Source organism: Bos mutus, chromosome 2 (assembly GCF_027580195.1).
Source record: "Bos mutus isolate GX-2022 chromosome 2, NWIPB_WYAK_1.1, whole genome shotgun sequence".
Taxonomy (NCBI): domain Eukaryota; kingdom Metazoa; phylum Chordata; class Mammalia; order Artiodactyla; family Bovidae; genus Bos; species Bos mutus.
The window spans coordinates 50,597,299-50,617,283 of record NC_091618.1 but is presented as its reverse complement, the minus strand read 5'-3'; the positions used below and the strand labels follow the sequence as shown (position 1 = coordinate 50,617,283).

General features: G+C 39.7%; 1 protein-coding gene across 7 annotated transcripts in view; it reads left to right on the top strand.

Annotated features, from left to right (window-relative positions):
• The first annotated feature begins 16,949 nt into the window (after positions 1-16,949).
• CCDC150 (coiled-coil domain containing 150) overlaps positions 16,950-19,985 on the top strand; it is a 91,136-nt gene continuing 88,100 nt past the window's right edge. For 6 of the 7 annotated variants that reach the window (XM_070388849.1, XM_070388853.1, XM_070388838.1 and 3 more), the window contains exon 1: positions 17,081-17,158. In XM_070388849.1, the coding sequence (XP_070244950.1) occupies positions 17,102-17,158 (57 nt within the window). In that variant the 5' untranslated portion in view covers positions 17,081-17,101. The other variant, XM_070388818.1, reaches the window with a different exon arrangement.

Here is a 19,985-nt window from a genome sequence, read left to right as displayed (position 1 = left end):
GATTCTGAGAAATAAGATCTGTAAGTTGGTTGTTTAGAATTCAATGTCTGGGTAAAACATTATTTTGATTTCCACTTTTTTCACCCACCTGAAATTTCCTATATTTTAGATGAGACACATTCCTGTTGTAATGTGATCTGTAACTTATTCCAGAGCTCTGTGTTTTGAAGGACTGAGTTAATTTTTGATTATTAAAAATAGAAGCATTCTTATTACTTACAGGAAACGTACCTGAATTCATTACTTACATTTAATTTATCAAATCAGATCTCTAAGAACCTTTTTTCATTCCATAAATACAAATATTATTCTATTCATATGATTTATTGATTCATGGAACTCAAGGATATACTGAATATACAATAACTCATCTAAATTTCAGAAACAACAGAACTAAGGTCCTGGTTGCAGTTGTAACATTTCACCCATGAAATTCTAAACAACAACTTTATAAATTTATTTTTCATCAGTTTTCCCATTATTATATAGTTTCTTTTGACCAAAAATTTTGTTGGAAAACTCCGTATACTGGAGATATACATCCAGAACTGTGTGTGAAGATGGAAATCCCCACAGTAATCATGGAGATGAGGCACAGGTTTTGAGGAAAAGGAACAGAGCTGAGGAAATTCCTCTGCAGGACCTCAATGATGTCCTCAAGATGTCTCTTTCTTTCCTCCTGCTTTTCCACAGCAAGTTGCAGTTCATTCTTTCTTCATATGTAAGATGCTTCAAATAAATAAAAAACACAGGCAAAGATAAATATAAATGATAAGATACAAATAATAAATAAGAACAATCCAACCAAGTCAAAGATGATTATATTTATATCACCAAACCTGGTGGCACAAGTGGTAAAGAAACCGCCTGTCAATGAAGGAGACATAAGAGATATGGGTTCTATCCTCTGGTAGGGAAGATCTCCTGGAGGAGGGCATAGCAACCCACTCCAGTTTCCTTGCTTGGAGAATCCCATGCACAGAGGAGCCTGGAGGGCTACAGCCCACAGTGTCACAAAGTGTCGGACACAACTGAAGTGACTTAGCACACAGCCCACAAAGCTGCAGGTTAAGAATACAGAGCAAACTAATTAATCATTCATTTTTGATACATTTGCTGCAGACTTTTAGAGTTGGATGTATAATGATGACCCCATTTTCTCCAATGAAATTCAGGTAATTACCAATGCTTACTGATCAACTGATTCATTTATTTATTCAACAGCATATGTTGAGCTCTTATTATATGCCAGGAATTATGCCAGGTATTTAAAGAGATATATTTACTTTAGTTCTAATGGGTTATACACTTATGATCTAAAATAAAAATAAAACTAACAGGTATATACTGTAAAGTTTTATTCCCACAGAGGTTCTCAACTACCACTTTCCCCATATCTCATATCCTATAGGTAGGGTGATCATACACCCTGGTTTTTCTGCAACGTTTCCAGTTTGTGCATTCTGTCTTGATTTAGTTATTAATAGTGTCCCCCTTTACTCTTGAAAATGTTCTGGTTTAAATAATAAACATGAGAGGAAAAAATTGATAAATTTGAAAACAGAAAATCAATAGAGAAAATCAATGAAACCAAAAGCTAGCTCTTCATAAAAACAGTCAATAAAATTGATAAAACTCTAGCCATACTGACCAAGAAAACAAAGAGAGAAGATAAAAATGACCAATATTAGGAGTGAAAGAGGAACTATCATAACAGATCACCATAGAGAATAAAAGGATAATAAAGGAAGACTATAAAAACTCTGTGCCCATAAATCAACTACTTAGATAAAAGGGTTCAATCATTAAGAGACAAAAACTACTTAAACTCACTAAAAAAAAAAGAAAAGGAAAGAAAACCCACTGCAATACAAAAAAAAAAAAAAAAAAGTCCTCTAACTATCAAAGAAACTGAATTTGTAGTTAAAAACTTTTGAAAAGAAAACTCCAGGCCCAGATGTGCCACTGACAAGTTTCAAAAAACATTTAAGGAAGAAATAATATTAATATTCCAAACAATTGCTTTTAAAAAATGTATGAGAAAACACTTCTCATGCATTTTATGTGGCTAGGATTATCCTAATATCACAACCAAACACATTATAATACAATAAAAATAAGGCCAGTGTCCCCCCACAGACACAAAAATACTCAATAAATAAACTACTACCAAGAAGAAGTGGCACATATATACAATGGAATATTAGCCATAAAAAGAATAAAATAATGCCATTTGCAGCAACATGGGTGGATCTAGAGATTATCATACTAAGTAAAGAAAGTCAGACAAAGACAAATATCATATGCTATCATTTACATGTGAAAATTTTAAAAAATGATACAAATGAATTTATTTACAAAACAAAAGGAGACTCACAGACTTAGAAAATAACCTCATGAGTACCAAAGGTGAGAGGCACAAATTAGGAGGCTGGGATTAACATTTGTATGCTACTATATATAAAATATGTAATTAACAAGGACTTATTCTATAGCACAGAGAATTCTATTATTCTGCAACAACCTATATGGGAAAATAATCTGAGAAAGAACAGGTATATGTATATGCATAACTGAATCACTTTGCTATACACCTGAAACTGCTGCTGCTGCTGCTGCTAAGTCGCGTCAGTCGTGTCCGACTCTGAGCGACCCCATAGACAGCAGCCCACCAGGCTCCCTCGTCCCTGGGATTCTCCAGGCAAGAACACTGGAGTGGGTTGCCATTGCCTTCTCCAATGCAGGAAAGTGAAAAGTGAAAGTGAAGTCGCTCAGTCGTGCCCGACTCTTAGCGACCCCATGGACTGCAGCCTACCAGGCTCCTCCATCAATGGGATTTTCCAGGCAAGAGTACTGGAGTGGGGTGTCACTGCCTTCTCCCTGAAACTAGCACAACATTATAAATCAATTATACTCCAAAATAAAATAAAAATTTAAAAATCTCTTAGCAAATCTAATCTGCTGCTGCTGCTAAGTCGTTTCAGTCGTGTCCGACTCTGTGCGACCCCATAGACGGCAGCCCATCAGGCTCCCCAGTCACTGGGATTCTCCAGGCAAGAACACTGGAGTGAGTTGCCATTTCCTTCTCCAGCAAATCTAATCTAGGCATACATAAAAAGGATAATACAGAATGACCAAGTTGGGCTTATCCTAGGAATTCAAGGTTGATTCAACTTTTGAAAAACCAATATAATTCACCAGAGTACCAGACTAAAGAAGGAAAAAATCATGATTATCTCAATAGCATTTGACATAATTAAACATCTCTTCAAAGTAAAAACCTCTCAACAAACTAGAAATGGAAGAAAAACTCCTTAACCTGATAAAGGACAACTACAAAGAAACCCAAAACTAATATTGAACATAATGGGAACAGGGCAAAGATAATCTCATTTTACTGCCCCTACTCAACATCACAGTGAATGTCCTAACCATTATAATAAGGTGAGAAAAATAATTTCAGATTATAAGGGGGGAAAGTACTCTATTTGCAGATGACAGGATTCTGTTTATGGAAAATTCCAAGAAATATGCTCCCAAAAGTCCCTAAAACTACTAAGTGAATTTAGCAAAGTCACAAGATAAGAGATCAAAATACAAAAATCAATTACATTTCTATAAATTGATTTATAATTTTAAAATACAATATTATTTATAATAGCACCAAAAATGAAAACATAGATATAAACATAACATACTATGTATAAGATCTACTTTCTGAAAATTATAAAATGCTGAGTAAGGAAATGGCAACCCACTCCAGTATTCCTACCCGGAGAATCCCCATGGACAGAAGTGCTTGGCAGGCTACAGTCCATGGGGTTGCAAAGAGTCGGACACAACTGAGCGACTAAGCACAAGCACAAATAAGACCTAAATAAGTAGAGAGATATATAATGTTCATGGATTGAACTCACTCAATCATTACATTCACTCACTCATTACACTCAATAATGTTAATACTAAATTCTCTCCAATTTGATATAAATATTCAGTGTATTCCCAGTCAAAATCTTAGCAGAACTTTCTATAGGTATCAACATGTTGATTTTTAAGTTTCTACAGAAAGGCAAAAGAATTAGAGTAGCCAAAATATTTGAAAAATTAGAACAAAGTTGGAGGACTACACTTCCTGATTTCAAGAAATACTATAAACCACACTGGTCAAAAACAGTGTAGCACTAGAAGAAAGGATGGATAATCTTTCCAAGCACAGTGTTAGAATAAGCAAAACAAAATACGTAAAACCCCAGAATCTATATCTCACACCTTGTTATTTTAAAGGTCTAAATAGATCATAGATCTAAAGGTAAAACATAGCATGACACAACTTCTAGAAGAAATAATAAGAAAAAAGTCTGCATGATCCAAAGTTAAGCAAGAAATTTTTCTGAATGACACTTAAAGCATAATCCATAACAGAAAAAAAAAAAAAAACCCTGATTAAGTTGAATTCTATTAAAAGTAAGAACTTTTGCTCTGCAAAACACCATTCAGAGAATGAAAAGAAAGCGGCAGACAAGGAGAAAATGTTGTCAAATCACATTTGATGTGTAGCTAAAAAAAAAATCATCAGAGAAAAAAATCCACTTCATTTTAATTTTTGTTTGTTTGTTTTATTTTGGGGGGGAAGCTTCCCAGGTGGCGCTAGTGGTAAAGAATCCACTTGCTAGTGCAAGAGACATAAGGAGACGTGAAAAACCCATTCCATTTTTTAAATGGGCAGTAGGTATAAACAGACTCATTATTATAAAAGATACATTCATGTCAAATAAGCATATGAAAATATGTTCAACATCCCTAGTCACTGAGGAGTTGTGAATTAAGCCCCAAAATATCACTAAACACCTACTAGAATGGTCAAAGGGGAGAAAAAAATTCTGATACTATCAAGCATGGATAAGGATGAGAAGCAACTGGGAATGCCATACACTGTGGATGCATATTTAAGATGGTGGAGCCACTATCAAAAGCAATTTGGCAGCTTCTCCCAAATGTAAACATATAGCTACTATATAATCCAGCAATCCCAATTTTATGTATTTATCCAAGAGAAATAAAACATTTATTTTTACACAAAAACTTCTATGCAAATATTTATAGCTGCTTTATTAACAACCCTCCTCCCGGCCAACTGGAAATAACTGAGATGGCCTTCAACCAGTGAATGAATCAGCAAACTGTAATATACACACTCAGTGGAACACTAGTCAGCTACAATTAATTATTGATTCATGCAATAATATCCATGGATAAATCTTAAACGCATTTGCTAAATAAAATCCGTCAGATCCAAAAGGGTATGACTCCATTAATATGACATTTTGAAAAAGAAAATTTATGGATATGGAAAACATGTCAGTGGTTGCCAGAGGCTAGGAGGTGGGGGAAGGGATTCACTATAAAGGAGCAGCATGATAGAATTTTGAGGGTGAGGATATTTCTGTATACAACTGTGGTGAGAGAGAGAAGACTCTGTCAAAATTCTTTGAACTGTACACCACAAAGAGTACATTTTACCATATGTAAATTAAATAAAATAACATGGATTTGGATAGAACACAAGTTGGAATGCAGACTGGGACACATACATCTAACTATATTACAAATACATCAAATAGCCATCCTGAAGCAGGTGGAGAAGAAAGGGTTGACTCTGGAAAGTGGTATTTGGACTCGGTAGTATAAGGCTACCAAGGCTTTCCCTGGTGGCTTAGAGGTTAAAGTGTCTGCCCGCAATGCGGGAGACCCAAGTTCGATCCCTGGGTTGGGAAGATCCCCTGAAGAAGGAAATGGCAACCCACTCCAGTATTCTAACCTGGAGAATCCCATAGAGGGAAGAGCCTGGTAGGATACAGTCCACGGGGTTGCAAAGAGTCTGACACGACTGAGCTACTTCACTTTCACTTTCAGTATAAGGCTAAAGGCAAAAAGAACTGTGCCCAAGCAACATGCTCTAACTTTAAATATGTTTCTTATCTGGTTTGGATTTGCAATTTTTAAAACTGCTTTACATGTGTACTAGGGTTGAACAAACAAGTAGATAAATTGTAGAAAATGAGAGCCAGGTTTTTTACAGTCACAGAAAGAAGTTAAAACAAAGTGTCAAAAGTTATAATAAATTGTGGTGCTGGATTTGAGTGGCAATATCACTATGAACTCATGTTCTATTTATATATCCATGCAGTTATATACATGTAAAATATATATATGGGCTTCCCTGGTGGTTCAGTGGTAAAGAATGAAGGAGACTCAGGTTCGATCCCTGGGTTAGGAAGATGCCCTGGAGAAGGAAATGGCAATTCTTGCCTGGGAAATCCCATGGACAGAGGAGCCTGGAAGACTACAGTCCATGGGGTTGCAAAGAGTCAGACATGACTTAACAACTAAAGAATAACAACATATTACATACAGACACACACACACACATATATACACACAAGTAGACACAGAAATATAGATAGGTATGCAGATGACACCACCCTTATGGCAGAAAGTGAAGAGGAACTAGAAAGCCTCTTGATGAAAGTGAAAGAGGAGAATGAAAAAGCTGGCTTAAAGCTCAACATTCAAAAAATGAAGATCATGGCATCTGGTCCCATCACTTCATGGCAAATAGATGGGGAAACAGTGGAAACAATGTCAGACTTTATTTTTTTGGGCTCCAAAATCACTGCAGATGGTGATTGCTTCCATGAAATTAAAAGACGCTTACTCCTTGAAAGGAAAGTTATGACCAACCTAGATAGCATGTTCAAAAGCAGAGACATTACTTTGCCAACAAAGGTCCGTCTAGTCAAGGCTATGGTTTTTCCACTGGTCATGTATGGATGTGAGAGTTGGACTGTGAAGAAAGCTGAGTGCCGAAGAATTGATGCTTTTGAACTGTGGTGTTGGAGAAGACTCTTGAGAGTCCCTTGGACTGCAAGGAGATCCAACCAGTCCATTCTAAAGGAGATCAGTGTTCTTTGGAAGGAATGATGCTAAAGCTGAAACTCCAGTACTTTGGCCACCTCATGCCAAGAGTTGACTCATTGGAAAAGACTCTGATGCTGGGAGGGATTGGGGGCGGGAGGAGAAGGGGACGACAGAGGATGAGATGGCTGGATGACATCACCGACTAGATGGACATGAGTTTGAGTGAACTCCAGGAGATGGTGATGGACAGGGAGGCCTGGTGTGCTGCAATTGATGGGGTCGCAAAGAGTCCGACATGACTGAGTGACTGAACTAACTGATTAATATATTCATGGGGTGGTATCTATACGTATATTATCTATTTCTACCTTTGGAGAGGAACTAGAGGCAGTGATAGCCAGCATTCAGATTTTAAATACAATTCTTTAATTTAAAAAAAGAAAGAAAGTAGGCTCCTTGCTGAAGTGATTGAATCCAGAGATGAGCCATGAAAATACAAGATGAGCCTGGAAATTTTGCAATGATAGACAGTAGAAAATTGCTTAGGAAGAAAAAAAGGAAAGACACAGAATCTCCTTAATGGTCTCTGAATGACCAAAGCTGGAACAATTTCAGCAATAAAAGAATGATTTAATTTAGTTTAGTTTAGTTTAGTTCAGTCGCTCAGTCGTGTCCAACTCTTTGCAACACCATGGACTGCAGCAGGCTTCCATGTCCATCACCAACTTCCGAAGCTTGCTCAAACTTGTGTCCATTGAGTCAGTGATGCCATCCAACCATCTCATCCTCTGTTGTTCCCTTCTCCTCCTGCCTTCAATCTTTCCCAGCATCAGGGTCTTTCCCAATGAGTCACTTCTTTGCATCAGGTGGCCAAAGTATTGGAGTTTCATCTTCAGCATCAGTCCTCAAATGAATATTCAGGATTGACTTCCTTTAGGACTGACGGGTGTGATCTCCTTGCAGTCCAAGGGACTCTCAAAAGTCTTCTTCCACATCACAGTCCAAAAGCACTCAGCTCACTCAACTCACAGTTCTTCAGCACTCAGCTTTCTTTATGGTCCAGCTCTCACATCCATGCATGACTACTGGAGAAACCAGAGCTTTGACTACATGGATTTTTGTCTGCAAAGTAATGTCTCTGCTTTTTCATATGCTGTCTAGGCTGGTCATAGCTTTTCTCCCAAGGAGCAAACATCTTTTAATTTCATGGCTGTGGTCACCATCTACAGTGATTTTGGAGCCCAAGAAAATAAAGTCTGTCATTGTTTCCCCTTCTACTTGCCCTGCAATGATGGGACTGGATGCCATGATCTTAGCTTTTTGAATGTTAAGTTTTAAGCCAGCTTTTTCACTCTCCTCTTTCACTTTCATCAAGAGGAGCTTTAGTTCCTCCTCACTTTCTACCATAAGCGTGGTGTCATCTGTGTATCTGAGGTTATTGATACTTCTCCCGGCAATCTTGATTCCCACTTATGCTTCATCCAGCCTGGGATTTTGCATGATGTACTCTGCATATAAGTTAAATAAGCAAGGTAACAATATTCAGCCTTGATGTACTCTGTTCCCATTTGGAGCCAGTCTGTTGTTCCATGTCCAGTTCTAACTGTTGCCTCTTGACTTGCATACAGATTTTTCAGGAGGCAGATAAGGTGTTCTGGTGTTCCCATCTCTTGAAGAATTTTCCACAGTTTGTTGTGATCCACACAGTCAAGGCTTTGGTGTAGTCAATTAAGGAGTATATGTTTTTCTTCAACTCTCTTGCTTTTTCGATGATTCAACGGATGTTGGCAATTTGATCTCTTGTTCCTCTGCCTTTTCTAAATCCATCTTGAACATCTGGAAGTTCATGGTACACATACTGTTGATGCCTGGCTTGGAGAATTTTGAGCATTACTTTGCTAGCGTGTGAAATGAGTGCAATTGTGCAGTAGCTTGAGCATTCTCTGGCATTGCCCTTCTTTGGGATTGGAATGAAAACTGACCTTTTCCAGTCCTGTGGCCACTGCTGAGTTTTCCAAATTTTCTGGCATATTGAGTGCAGCATTTTCACAGCATCATCTTTTAGGATTTGAAATAGCTCAACTGGAATCCCATCACCTTCACTAACTTTGTTTGTAATGATGCTTCCTAAGGCCCACTAGACTTTGCATTCCAGGATGTCTGGCTCTAGGTGAGTGATCACACCACTGTGGTTATCTGGATCATGAAGATCTTTTTTGTATAGTTCTTCTGTGTATTCTTGCCACCTCTTCTTAGTATTTTTTGCTTCTGTTTGGTCCATACCATTTCTGTCCTTTATTGTGCCTATGTTTGCATGAAATGTTCCCTTGGTATCTCTAATTTTTTTAAGAGATATCTAGTATTCCCATTCTATTGTTTTCCTCTATTTTTTTGCATTGATCACCTAGGAAGGCTTTCTTATCTCTCCTTGATATTCTTTGGAACTCTGCATTTAGATGCTTATATCTTTCCTGTTCTCCTTTACCTTTAACTTCTCGTCTTTTCTCAGCTATTGTAAGGCCTCCTCAGACAACCATTTTTCCTTTTTGCATTTTTTTTTTCCCTTTGGGATGGTCTTGATCAATGTCTCCTGTACAATGTCACTAACCTCCATCCATAGTTCTTCAGGCATTCTATCAGATCTAATCCCTTGAATCTATTTGTCACTTCCACTGTATAGTTGTAAGGGATTTGATTTAGGTCATACCTGAATGGTCTTGTGGTTTTCCCCACTTTTTTCAATTTAATTCTGAATTTGGCAATAAAGAGTTCATGATCTGACCCACAGTCAGCTCCTGGTCTTGTTTTTGCTGACTGCATAGAACTTCTCCATCTTTGACTGAAAAGAATAAAATCAGTCTGATTTTGGTATTGACTATCTAGTGATGTCCATGTGTAGAGTCTTCTCTTGTGTTGTTGGAAGAGGGTGTTTGCTATGACCAGTGAGTTCACTTGGCAAATCTCTGTTAGCCTTTTCCCTATGTGTAGAGTCTTCTCTTGTGTTGTTGGAAGAGGGTGTTTGCTATGACCAGTGAGTTCTCTTGGCAAAACTCTGTTAGCCTTTTCCCTGCTTCATTTTGTACTCCAAGCCCAAACTTGCCCGTTACTCCAGGTATCTTTTAACTTTCTACTTTTGCATTCCAGTCCCCTATGATGAAAAGGACATCTTATTTGGGTGCTAGTTCTAGAAGGTCTTGTAGGTCCTCATAGAAACATTTAACTTCAGCTTCTTCAGCATTACTGGTTGGGGCATAGACTTGGATTACTGTGATATTGAATGGTTTGCTTTGGGAACAAACAGAGATCACTCTGTCATTTTTGAGATTGTACCCAAATATTACATTTCAGATTCTCCTGTTGACTATGAGGGATACTTCATTTCTTCTAAGTGATTCTTGTCCACAGTAGTAGATATAATGGTCATCTGAATTAAATTTGGCCATTTGGGTCCATTTTAGTTCACTGATTCCTAAAATGTCGATGTTCACTCTTGCAATCTCCTGTTTGACCACTTCCAGTTTACCTTGATTCATGGATCTCACATTCCAGGTCCCTATGCAACATTGCTCTTTACAGCATTGGACTTTGTTTCCATAGCCAGTCACATCTGCAATTGGGCGTTGTTTTCGCTTTGGCTCTGCCTCTTCTTTCTGGAGTTATTTCTCCACTGATTTCCAGTAGCATATTGGGCACCTACTGACCTGGGGAGTTCATCTTTCAGTGTCCTATCTTTTTGCCTTTTCATAGTATTCATGGGGGAGAATATTGGATCCCACCAAAGAAAGATACTCCATGTCTGAGGACAAAGGAGAAACCCCAGCAAGACAGTAGGAGGGGCGAAATCATGTTTAGAATCAAATCCTATACGTATGAGAGATGCTTGGAGGGCTCAAACAAAACCTTGAGTGCACCAGGACCCAGAGACTGAGCCAGACCTGTGTTTGAGTCTCCTGCAGTGGCCTGCTACAGGGGCAGGGGCTCTGGGTGCAGCTGCCATTAACCTCACCATAGAGCCACCAAGCAGACGACCCATAAACTGCAGAACAATCATAGCAAAGAAATTCTTGCACTGTTAAGAAAGTTCTAGGACCCACAACAGATTTCCCAACCTGGGGATCTGGCAAAGGGACTGAGAATCCCTAGGGAATTTGACTTTGGAGGCCAGTGGCATTTGACTACAGAACTTACACAGGACTGGGGAAACAGACTCTTGGAAAACATGAACAAAACCTTGTGTGCACCAGGACCCAAGAGAAAGGAGCAGTGACCCCACAGGCCCAGACTTGCCTGTGAGTGTCCAAGAGTCTCCGGCAGAGGTGTAGGCTTGCAGTGGCCTGCTGCAGGGTCGGAGGCACTGAGTGTGGCCACTGTGTGCATGGGAACTTTTGAAGGAGGTAGCCATTATCTTCATTACCTCCACCATAGTTTGGTCTCAGGTCAAACAACAGGGAGGAACCAGAGCCCCGCCCATCAACAGAAAATTGGATTAAGGATTTACTGAGCATGGCCCCGCCCATCAGAACCATTTTCCCCCACAGGCAGTCCCTCCCATCAGGAAACTTCCACAAGCCTCTTATTCTTATCCATCAGAGGGCATACAGAATGAAAACCACAACCACAGAAAACTAATCAAACTGATCACATGGAACACAGCCTTGTCTAACTCAGTGAAACTATAAGCCATGCAGTGTAGGGCCACCCAAGACGGATAGGTCACGGTGGAGAGTTCTGACAAAACGTGGTCCACTGGAGAAGGGAATGGCAAACCACTTCAGTATTCTTGCCTTGAGAACCCCATGAACAGTATGAAAAGGCAAAAAGTATGATAGTATTGAATTATAGGGTTTCCCAGGTGGCTCAGTGGTAAAGAATCTGCCTGCCAATATAGGAGATGCAAGAAATGTGGGTTCAATCCCTGAGTTGGGAAGATCACTGGAAGTAGGAAATGGCAACCCACTCCAGTATTCTTATTTGAAATATTCCATGGAGAGAGGAACCTGGCAAGCTGCAGTCAAAGGGGTCGTAAAGTGTCCAACATGACTGAGCATGGCATACATAAGCACCCCACCCCCACAGTACTGAATTATAACCCAAAGAATAAAATAAATATCCATAAGCTCATACTGATATAAATAACTGAATAAATAAATAAATGGCAGAAAACATAGAACTCTTCTCTACACAAGAATTCCAAATAAGAAATGAGGAAAGAGAAAGCTACCATTAAGACAGCATAAAAGCTAAATCAGTTCAATTCAGTGGGTGAAAGTTTGAGAAGAAACAGGACATTTGCATAGCCTCAAAGTATCTCTCCGCAAATCCTTATTAGTTACAGAGAGGAACACAGGAAGATTAGTGGAGAAATCTAACTGACTTCACCTTAAGAAAGTGATGAACAACAGTAATAAGACAGATGTATCATATATCTCCAAATATGAGGCATCAAGAAGTATACAGTATCACTTCTGTGGTATTCTTTCCAAACTGCATAACCTCAATCTAGCCATGAAAAATCATGACAAACCCAAACTGAGGGACATTTTACAAAATAACTGACCAAGTAGTCTTCAAGACCCCAAGGTCAGGAAAGGCAAAGATCAAGGAAAGAGACAGGACAAGTAAACACAGAATAGGATCCTGGATTATATCCTGACACAGAGAAAAAGACATTTGTGGGCAAACTCATGTTTGATGAAATCCAGATGAAGTTTGTTGTTTGGTTAATTGTATTGTACTGGTATTAATTTCTCAGTTTTGATCATTGTGCCATGATCACATAAGATATTAATAGTAGTGGAAGCTGGGTGAAGGGTATATAGGAGCTCTACATACTGTTTTTGCAACCCTTCTGTGAATCTAAAGTTACCTGATAATACAAATTTTGTAAAAATTATCTTGGTTGGGATGAAAAATTTTAGTCACTTTTATGGATTCCTTATGTATTCTCTCAGTACTTATTTACACATATATAAAATTTTTATCCCCTCTGTTATCCCATAACACCTTGTTTTTTTCACTGAATGTGTACCTTGGAGACTTTCCTTGTAAGTACATATATATTTTCTTTTCCAGTTTTTTTATTATCAATAAAATTTTAAACATAGAGAAAATGGGTAAACATATACCATCACCTCTATTTCCTCATTTTTTAATAAATGTGTGGTATCCCATTGTGTGGAGTTAACTCATGTATATCTCATCTCATAGTTAGATGTTGAAATCTCTGTCTTGATCTACTATTGTCAGAATGGAGTAGAAAATGAGTCAGAGATGGAATCAAATTGAAAAGCATGGGCTTTGAAACCAGATAGATCCAAGCCCAAATAACCATTCTGTCACTGTCTGTATGGCTCTAGGCAATCTTACTTCCTCAAATCTCAATTGCCTTATCAGTAAAATGGGAATATAACTACTACATCTTAAACTTACAGTTAGGATCATGTGAGGTAACATACATGTGAGCCTTACATATCCATGAGTTCCACATCAGCAGATTCAACCAACCTCAGATAAAAGGTTTTTTTGGGGAAAAAAAAATTCCTGTAAGTTACAAAAAGTAAAACTTGAATTTGCTGCAGAGAGCAACTATTTACATAACCTTTACACTATTTTAGGTATTACAAGTAATCTAGAGATGATTTAAAGTATAGGGAGGATGTGCATAGTTTATATGCAAATATTATTCTATTTAATATAAGGGACTTGAGCATCCTTGGATTTTGATATCCTGGGGGTGGGGGACTCCTGGGAACAATACCCTGCAGATGAGGAGGGATGACTGTATTTAAAACATCCAATTCAAAAGATATTCAATAGATCATACTGTTATTTTGATTCAATTGGAAAATTTCAGAAATAACTGGCAGCTGATTTAAGTCAACTTCAAAAACACCCATGTTTCTTCCGTCTGTTGATTATGTCATCCTATTAATACCAACGGAGAAGGCAATGGCACCCCACTCCAGTACTCTTGCCTGGAAAATCCCATGGATGGAGGAGCCTGGTAGGCTGCAGTCCATGGGGTCGCGAAGAGTCGGACATGACTGAGCGACTTCACTTTCACTTTTCACTTTCATGCATTGGAGAAGGAAATGGCAACCCACTCCAGTGTTCTTGCCTTGAGAATCCCAGGGACGGGGGAGCCTCGTGGGCTGTCATCTATGGGGTCGCACAGAGTCGGACACGACTAAAGTGACTTAGCAGCAGCATTAATACCAAGAGAACTCTTATTTTAGGAAATGTAAAACAGAGCTCCAGCAACATCCCCATAACCTTGACTTTATTCTTAAATTGGATCAACAACAATGTGAAAATCTACTTGACCCCACAATTTAGTTGCTAAAGCTAAGTGACAGAGACCTTGTAAGAAGCACTGCTACCCTAAATTAATTCAACTAACAGATTTATATATTCAACTCTGGGCTGATCCCCAGTTCATTAAAAAGTCAGAGAATCCTCCACATTTTAATCTCTATGGGTGAGTCATGTCTGACTCTTTGCAACCCTGTGGGCTGTAGCCCTCCAGGCTCCTCTATCCATGGGATTCTCCAGGCAAGAATACTGGAGTGGGTTGCCATATCCTCCTCCAGGGGATCTTACAGACCCAGAGAAAATCTTTTATGTCTCCTGCACTGGCAGGCGAGTTCTTCACCACTAGCGCCACCTGGGAAGCCCTTTAATCTTTAATAAACCTGAAGCCAATACTTCATCAGACTGACCACAGAAGGTGAAGAATCAGTTAGTGAATTTGCCATTCTCATCCCTCCATAGTACCACCAATATGTGAAAACTTTAATTTTGTGTATGTGTTTGCATTCTTTGTCCACAGAGTATATTTCCAACTCTAAGGGGAAGTGGTTGCAGATAACTTTGCTGCCTTTTGCATAATTGGAATGTGAAATCATTCCCAGGTGAGGAAAAAAGCAGATGCCTTTTCCTGGCCTACAAATAGAATATATAAACAGTCAGGAGAGTGTAGAAACATTCTGTCTGAAGTAGCATTAAAAATTTATTCATTAATTCATTCACTAAACAAGGATGTACCAAGCTTCTACTGTCTGTGAGGCACTGTGCTCACTGTTGAAAATTTAAAAATCAAAATGAGGAGAACAAAGGTCTTGCCCTTGAGTAACTTACAGCCCAATCCAGGGGAGGTAAGACACACGGACAATTATAACGCTGTGAAATAAATACTTTGGGAGGGAATAGAATGCTTTTACAAAAGAGGTAAATCTTTACATTTGCCTTGAGTTCACCAGAGTGAGGGCATGCCTGGCAGAGCAAGCAGACCCTGCAAGGGCAAAGACATGCCTGTAGGCTTGAATTCAAGGTTCCATTAGGGAATCAGGTGCATATGAGGCTTGTGGATGAGCCTGAAGCTTTTAGCAGTTTGGGCTTCATACTTTTCAATGGAAAACGACAAGTTTAAGTGGGAGCTATTAAATGCTTTTAAGCAAAAGACTAAGACAATCAGGTTACTTTCTCAAAAGATCATTTTTGTAATCATATGAAAGATGCTTTCGGAAGAATGATTGTAAACCCAGTTAGAACACTATTACAGTACTGTGATGAGAGAGAAAGTGGTCCTCATGGAATCCCTAGGATTTCCATGGCTGAAAAGACCTTACTTTTTGAATGAGGCCAACAAGTATGAAAATTATTGAGTTGGCCAAAAGATGTTACAAAATACCCAGATGAACCTTTTGGCTAACCCAGTATTTATCATTTGAAATCAAGAGGGAAATCAGGAAAAAAATCAATAGGTTTAGGCACTTGGAAAAAAAGTCTTTTAATATAATAAATTCTCAGGTGTCCAGAAACTGGTTCTCTTATCAGATGAACTAGTTTATTGAAGACTTCAGATTCTTTTCTCTAACTTTGTAATTGCTCAAGTTTTTATATGGTTTGCCAGATGGTAGTCAGAGGGAAATAAATTAAAAACACTAAATTTAAACAATTTGGCTCCCTCGCTACTGCTTAATATGGAGATTCAAGGAGAAGGTGAAAATTCTCATTACACTGAAATGTGCAGATTATCTGTGTTGTGCATACATATACCCCTTACCTCCACGCATAAATCAGAGGTCACTGCAAGAGAAAACGTAAGAGAAAATGACTCTGTATTGACGCTCTAAAATACTCTCCCGCTTTTCATATTAAAAGCTTTATATGGTCCCTTCACTTGAATAATACATGAGGTGCTCATCTCTTTCATCGGATGGGTTTACAGTTTGATGAATATGTCTTACAGCTGTGGTTTGATGGACATTCATCTCACGCGGGGCTCAGCTATCTAAGAACAGCGAGATCAGTTCAGCCAGCCACTCGCTAGGCAAATGAGGACTCATCTCGGATCCGACTGCATTCATTTGACGGCGAAAGTTATTCTCAGCTGTAACCCCAGGGAGACTAGAAGAATGGATTAATTGCCCTTGCGCTGGTAAAAGGTGTTCTGCCCAGCTACTTAAAGCAAAATCGCATTGTCTTTTCACTGTAGAAGACATTGTTAAGTTTGAATTCCCACTCTTAAAACTCAGAAACGACTGCAGTTTTATTCTCAACGCTCTCTCGTTGAGAAGTACCTACTAATCCGTACACAAGGCAAGAGATAAATTACGCTGAAGAGATCAAAGACAAGAGAGCGGATCCCCCCGGGGTTTTACTCTCGGTCTGGCCATCATGATCAAGGATGAAGAGAGACTTTGTTTTTTTCTTTATTAGGAAAAATGTTTGAGCTCGGTTTTACCATTTTTTTATACTCATTAAAAAAATCTTATTTTCCTATTCAGGAAAATTTGATACTTTCCGTCTTTCTAAAAACATTTTCTTTTCTTGGACTCTGGTCTGCTGTGGGGTGTCAAATGATCCAAAAGCACACGCTCACGGGAAGGAAAAGCTTAACTCTGAAAAGCTGGCGCCGTAGGACCTCCGGGAGCTGAGTGGGCGGAAACTACCTATCCCGGCGTGCCTGGCTCGCGAGCACAATGGAGCCCTGTCGTCATCCGGGTCACGGGGCTGTGCGTTCCGTGCGCGCCGCTGGATTCCGGCTTGGATCCCGCCCGGGGCGGAGGGCCCTGTAGGGCCGGGAAAACTGCGATTCCCGGCATGCCCTGCCATGGGTGCGCCTGCGTACGGGAGCTACCGCGCCGGGGAGCGGGTAGGTATAAAGTGGAGTCTTAGTTCCATGGAAACCAACCTGCCTGCTGCCGGACAGAGCCGCGGGCGGCAGAAGGACTGTTGGGTGAGGCTGCGGGGCCCTGGGAGGTGCGGGGTCCGCGGAGGCGAGTCGGTGGCTCAGATAAGGCCCCCGTCATCTCTCCTGCCGCCCTCTCTCCTCGCTGGCGGAGTTTAGTCTCGCCCTCTAGACCTCAGGACCCTGGGGTTTATGGCACTTCTGCACTGGATTCGGTTGAAAACCGTTTAGGAGCGAGGTTTGCATTGACCTGGCTCCAGCGAGGGAAGGATAGCCACCAGAGAGGGTCTGCCGATAAACCCCAGTACAACTTTTCTTTACATGTTAAGTTGGCGTTATAGGTTCCTGGGAAAACCATTTCGACGTTAATTATTTCTTAGTTTTGCCACCTGTTATCTTCCTTCGCTTGCTTGTTAGCTACTAATTATGTTGGAACAACTTAATTTTTTGCTGAACTATCCCCATTTGCTATCCTCTATATCCCATGTACTGTCCGGCTCTGGAGATAGAAGTGGTTAAGAATCTGACCTTAGGTGAAGCTCGAGTTAATCAGACTTGAAAGTCTCACTGTCATCTTGGAGCGCCCAGGGCTAGGTCTTTGAATCTTTTCTGTACTCTTGTTATCCATTCTCCACGGCTTTAAAAGCCATGTCTGTATTGACAACTTCAAAATGTATATTCCTATTCCACCTTTCTCTGCTGACTCCATATCTATAAGTTCAGTCATGTATTGGGCATCTTTCCTGTTTTAAATTTAACATTTCCAAAACAACTCTTGATCTTTACCCCGAAACTTGTTCTTCCTAATAGACTTTCATTGTCTCAATTAATGACAACACCCTCCTTTCAGTGCTTCCTTTCCCATCTAATCTATAAGCCAAACTTGTCTTGAAAATATGTCTGGACACTGACCTCTTCTTACTTCTTACTATTCCGTTGTTTAGCACCCTGGTCTAGCCCTTGGCATCTCCCCTGGATTATTGTAGTTGCTTTTCACTGGGTTTTCCTACTTCTGTTGTCTTTCTGCCATCTTTCTGTTGTCTTGGCTACCATCTAGGCAGAGTGATCCAGTTAAAAGTTAAGTTAGATCCCAGCACTTCTCCATTCTAAAACCTCCGAGTGCTCTGAGAATAAAGGCAGACTTTTACAATAGCCTCTAAGTCACTGTGTAACACAGTCCCTCTCACCTCATCTCCCAGTATTCTGTCCTTCACTTGGTCCTCCCCAGTCAAACTGACCTCCTGACTGTTGCAGACCCATCAGACATTCTGACTTAAGGTCTTTGCACTATATTCATTTTTTCTGGACTTTTCTGTCCCCAGATAGCCACATTCACTCCTGCACCTCCTTCACAGGTCTTTCCTTAAATAACATCTCAGCGAGGCTTTCTTTGACCACTTTGTTTAAAACGACAGTCTGTACCACAGCCTCCATCCCATCCTCTTTCCAACTTTTTCATCATCGTACTTACCACAAACAAACTAAACATTTTACTTACTTCTTCAGATGGAATATAAGTTCCAGGAGAGCAAGGAGTTTGTCTCTCTAGATCATTGCTGTATTCCTTGGTGTCAAAACAGTTTCTGGTTCGTGGTGGGCATTCAGGAAATGTTTGTTGAACATATGAGTTAATGAAGATAATATTACTGACCGAATTATTTTTTAGTGATTGTGATAAGCAACACTGCGTCCCTGGCCTGTTTTTGGAACCAACAGCATATAGTTGTAGTTATTGCCACGTATAAGAATGGAGCTCATGTCTGCAAAAGCAAATGTTGCCTTTTCAGAATCACCTGACTTACTAGATATTGCTTATGACGTTTGTCTTATTCAAGCCATGCTTTCAGTGAGGTAACCTGAGCTTTTTGAAAATACTTTCCCTAAACATAAGGACAGAACTGTATTAATTTGATAATGACATATTTATGAAAGTAATTGTGAATTAACTTTTTTTAAAAATAAAAGCTTATATCTTAGTATTTTTATTATTGTTGCTATCAGACTTTGCCGGGGTCCAGCCCTGGCTGATCCAGGGAGTTTGAAGCGGGGACGGCGTCGGCGAGGATCAGGATACAATAGCTTCAATTAGATATTAATTAGAGATGTAAAGAGTAATAGAATGAGGATAGCTCAGTAGGAAAATTCAGTGGAGAAAAGAGGCTGAATAGCTTGGTTTATGCGGGAAACCAATAAAACTTCAAGACAAGAAGCTTGCACTACTTACGTAGGCCGCAGGCGTCCTTCCGTTCTCCCGAAGGAGAGGAGACACTGAGGCCTCCCCGGTCGGATCTTAGAAGCCCAGGCATAATTAGTAAGCATGGCGGGTTCCGCGCTCCAGATGGAGACTCAGCCAGAGTGAGAGAGAGAGCGACATGGGGAGACCAGTATTTCGAGAATCTGATCCCAATTCTTTATTTTCCATGGTCTACTTTTATACACTGAGATGTTATGCAAAAGTCACGTGGGGTCAGCAGTCCTGACTTTTATCAAAGTCAAGTGCTTCATACAAATGTATACAGAGGTCTTAGGGGTGTTACATCATCTTCTGGCCAGGGGGCCTGCTGACAATTTATGACCCTCTCCTTGTGACAGCGGTCAGTCAACCAGGACACTTATTTCTCCAGGGGTGATTATTCTTAAAACAGACGCCACCCAAATAAAGTTACATTCCTATAGGGTGAGGGTGTAGTGAGTTTTAATTAAGGAAAGAATTTACTTAGCCTAAGGTCTAACGTGATTAATACCAAAGGTTAATACTTATTTCTTCTATATATTCATTAATGTGTGTAAGGGCAGGGAATGTGGAGCAACAAACATTGGCTCAACAAATGAAAAACCCTTCACCAATACAATTTCTAATCAGCCCACTATACTT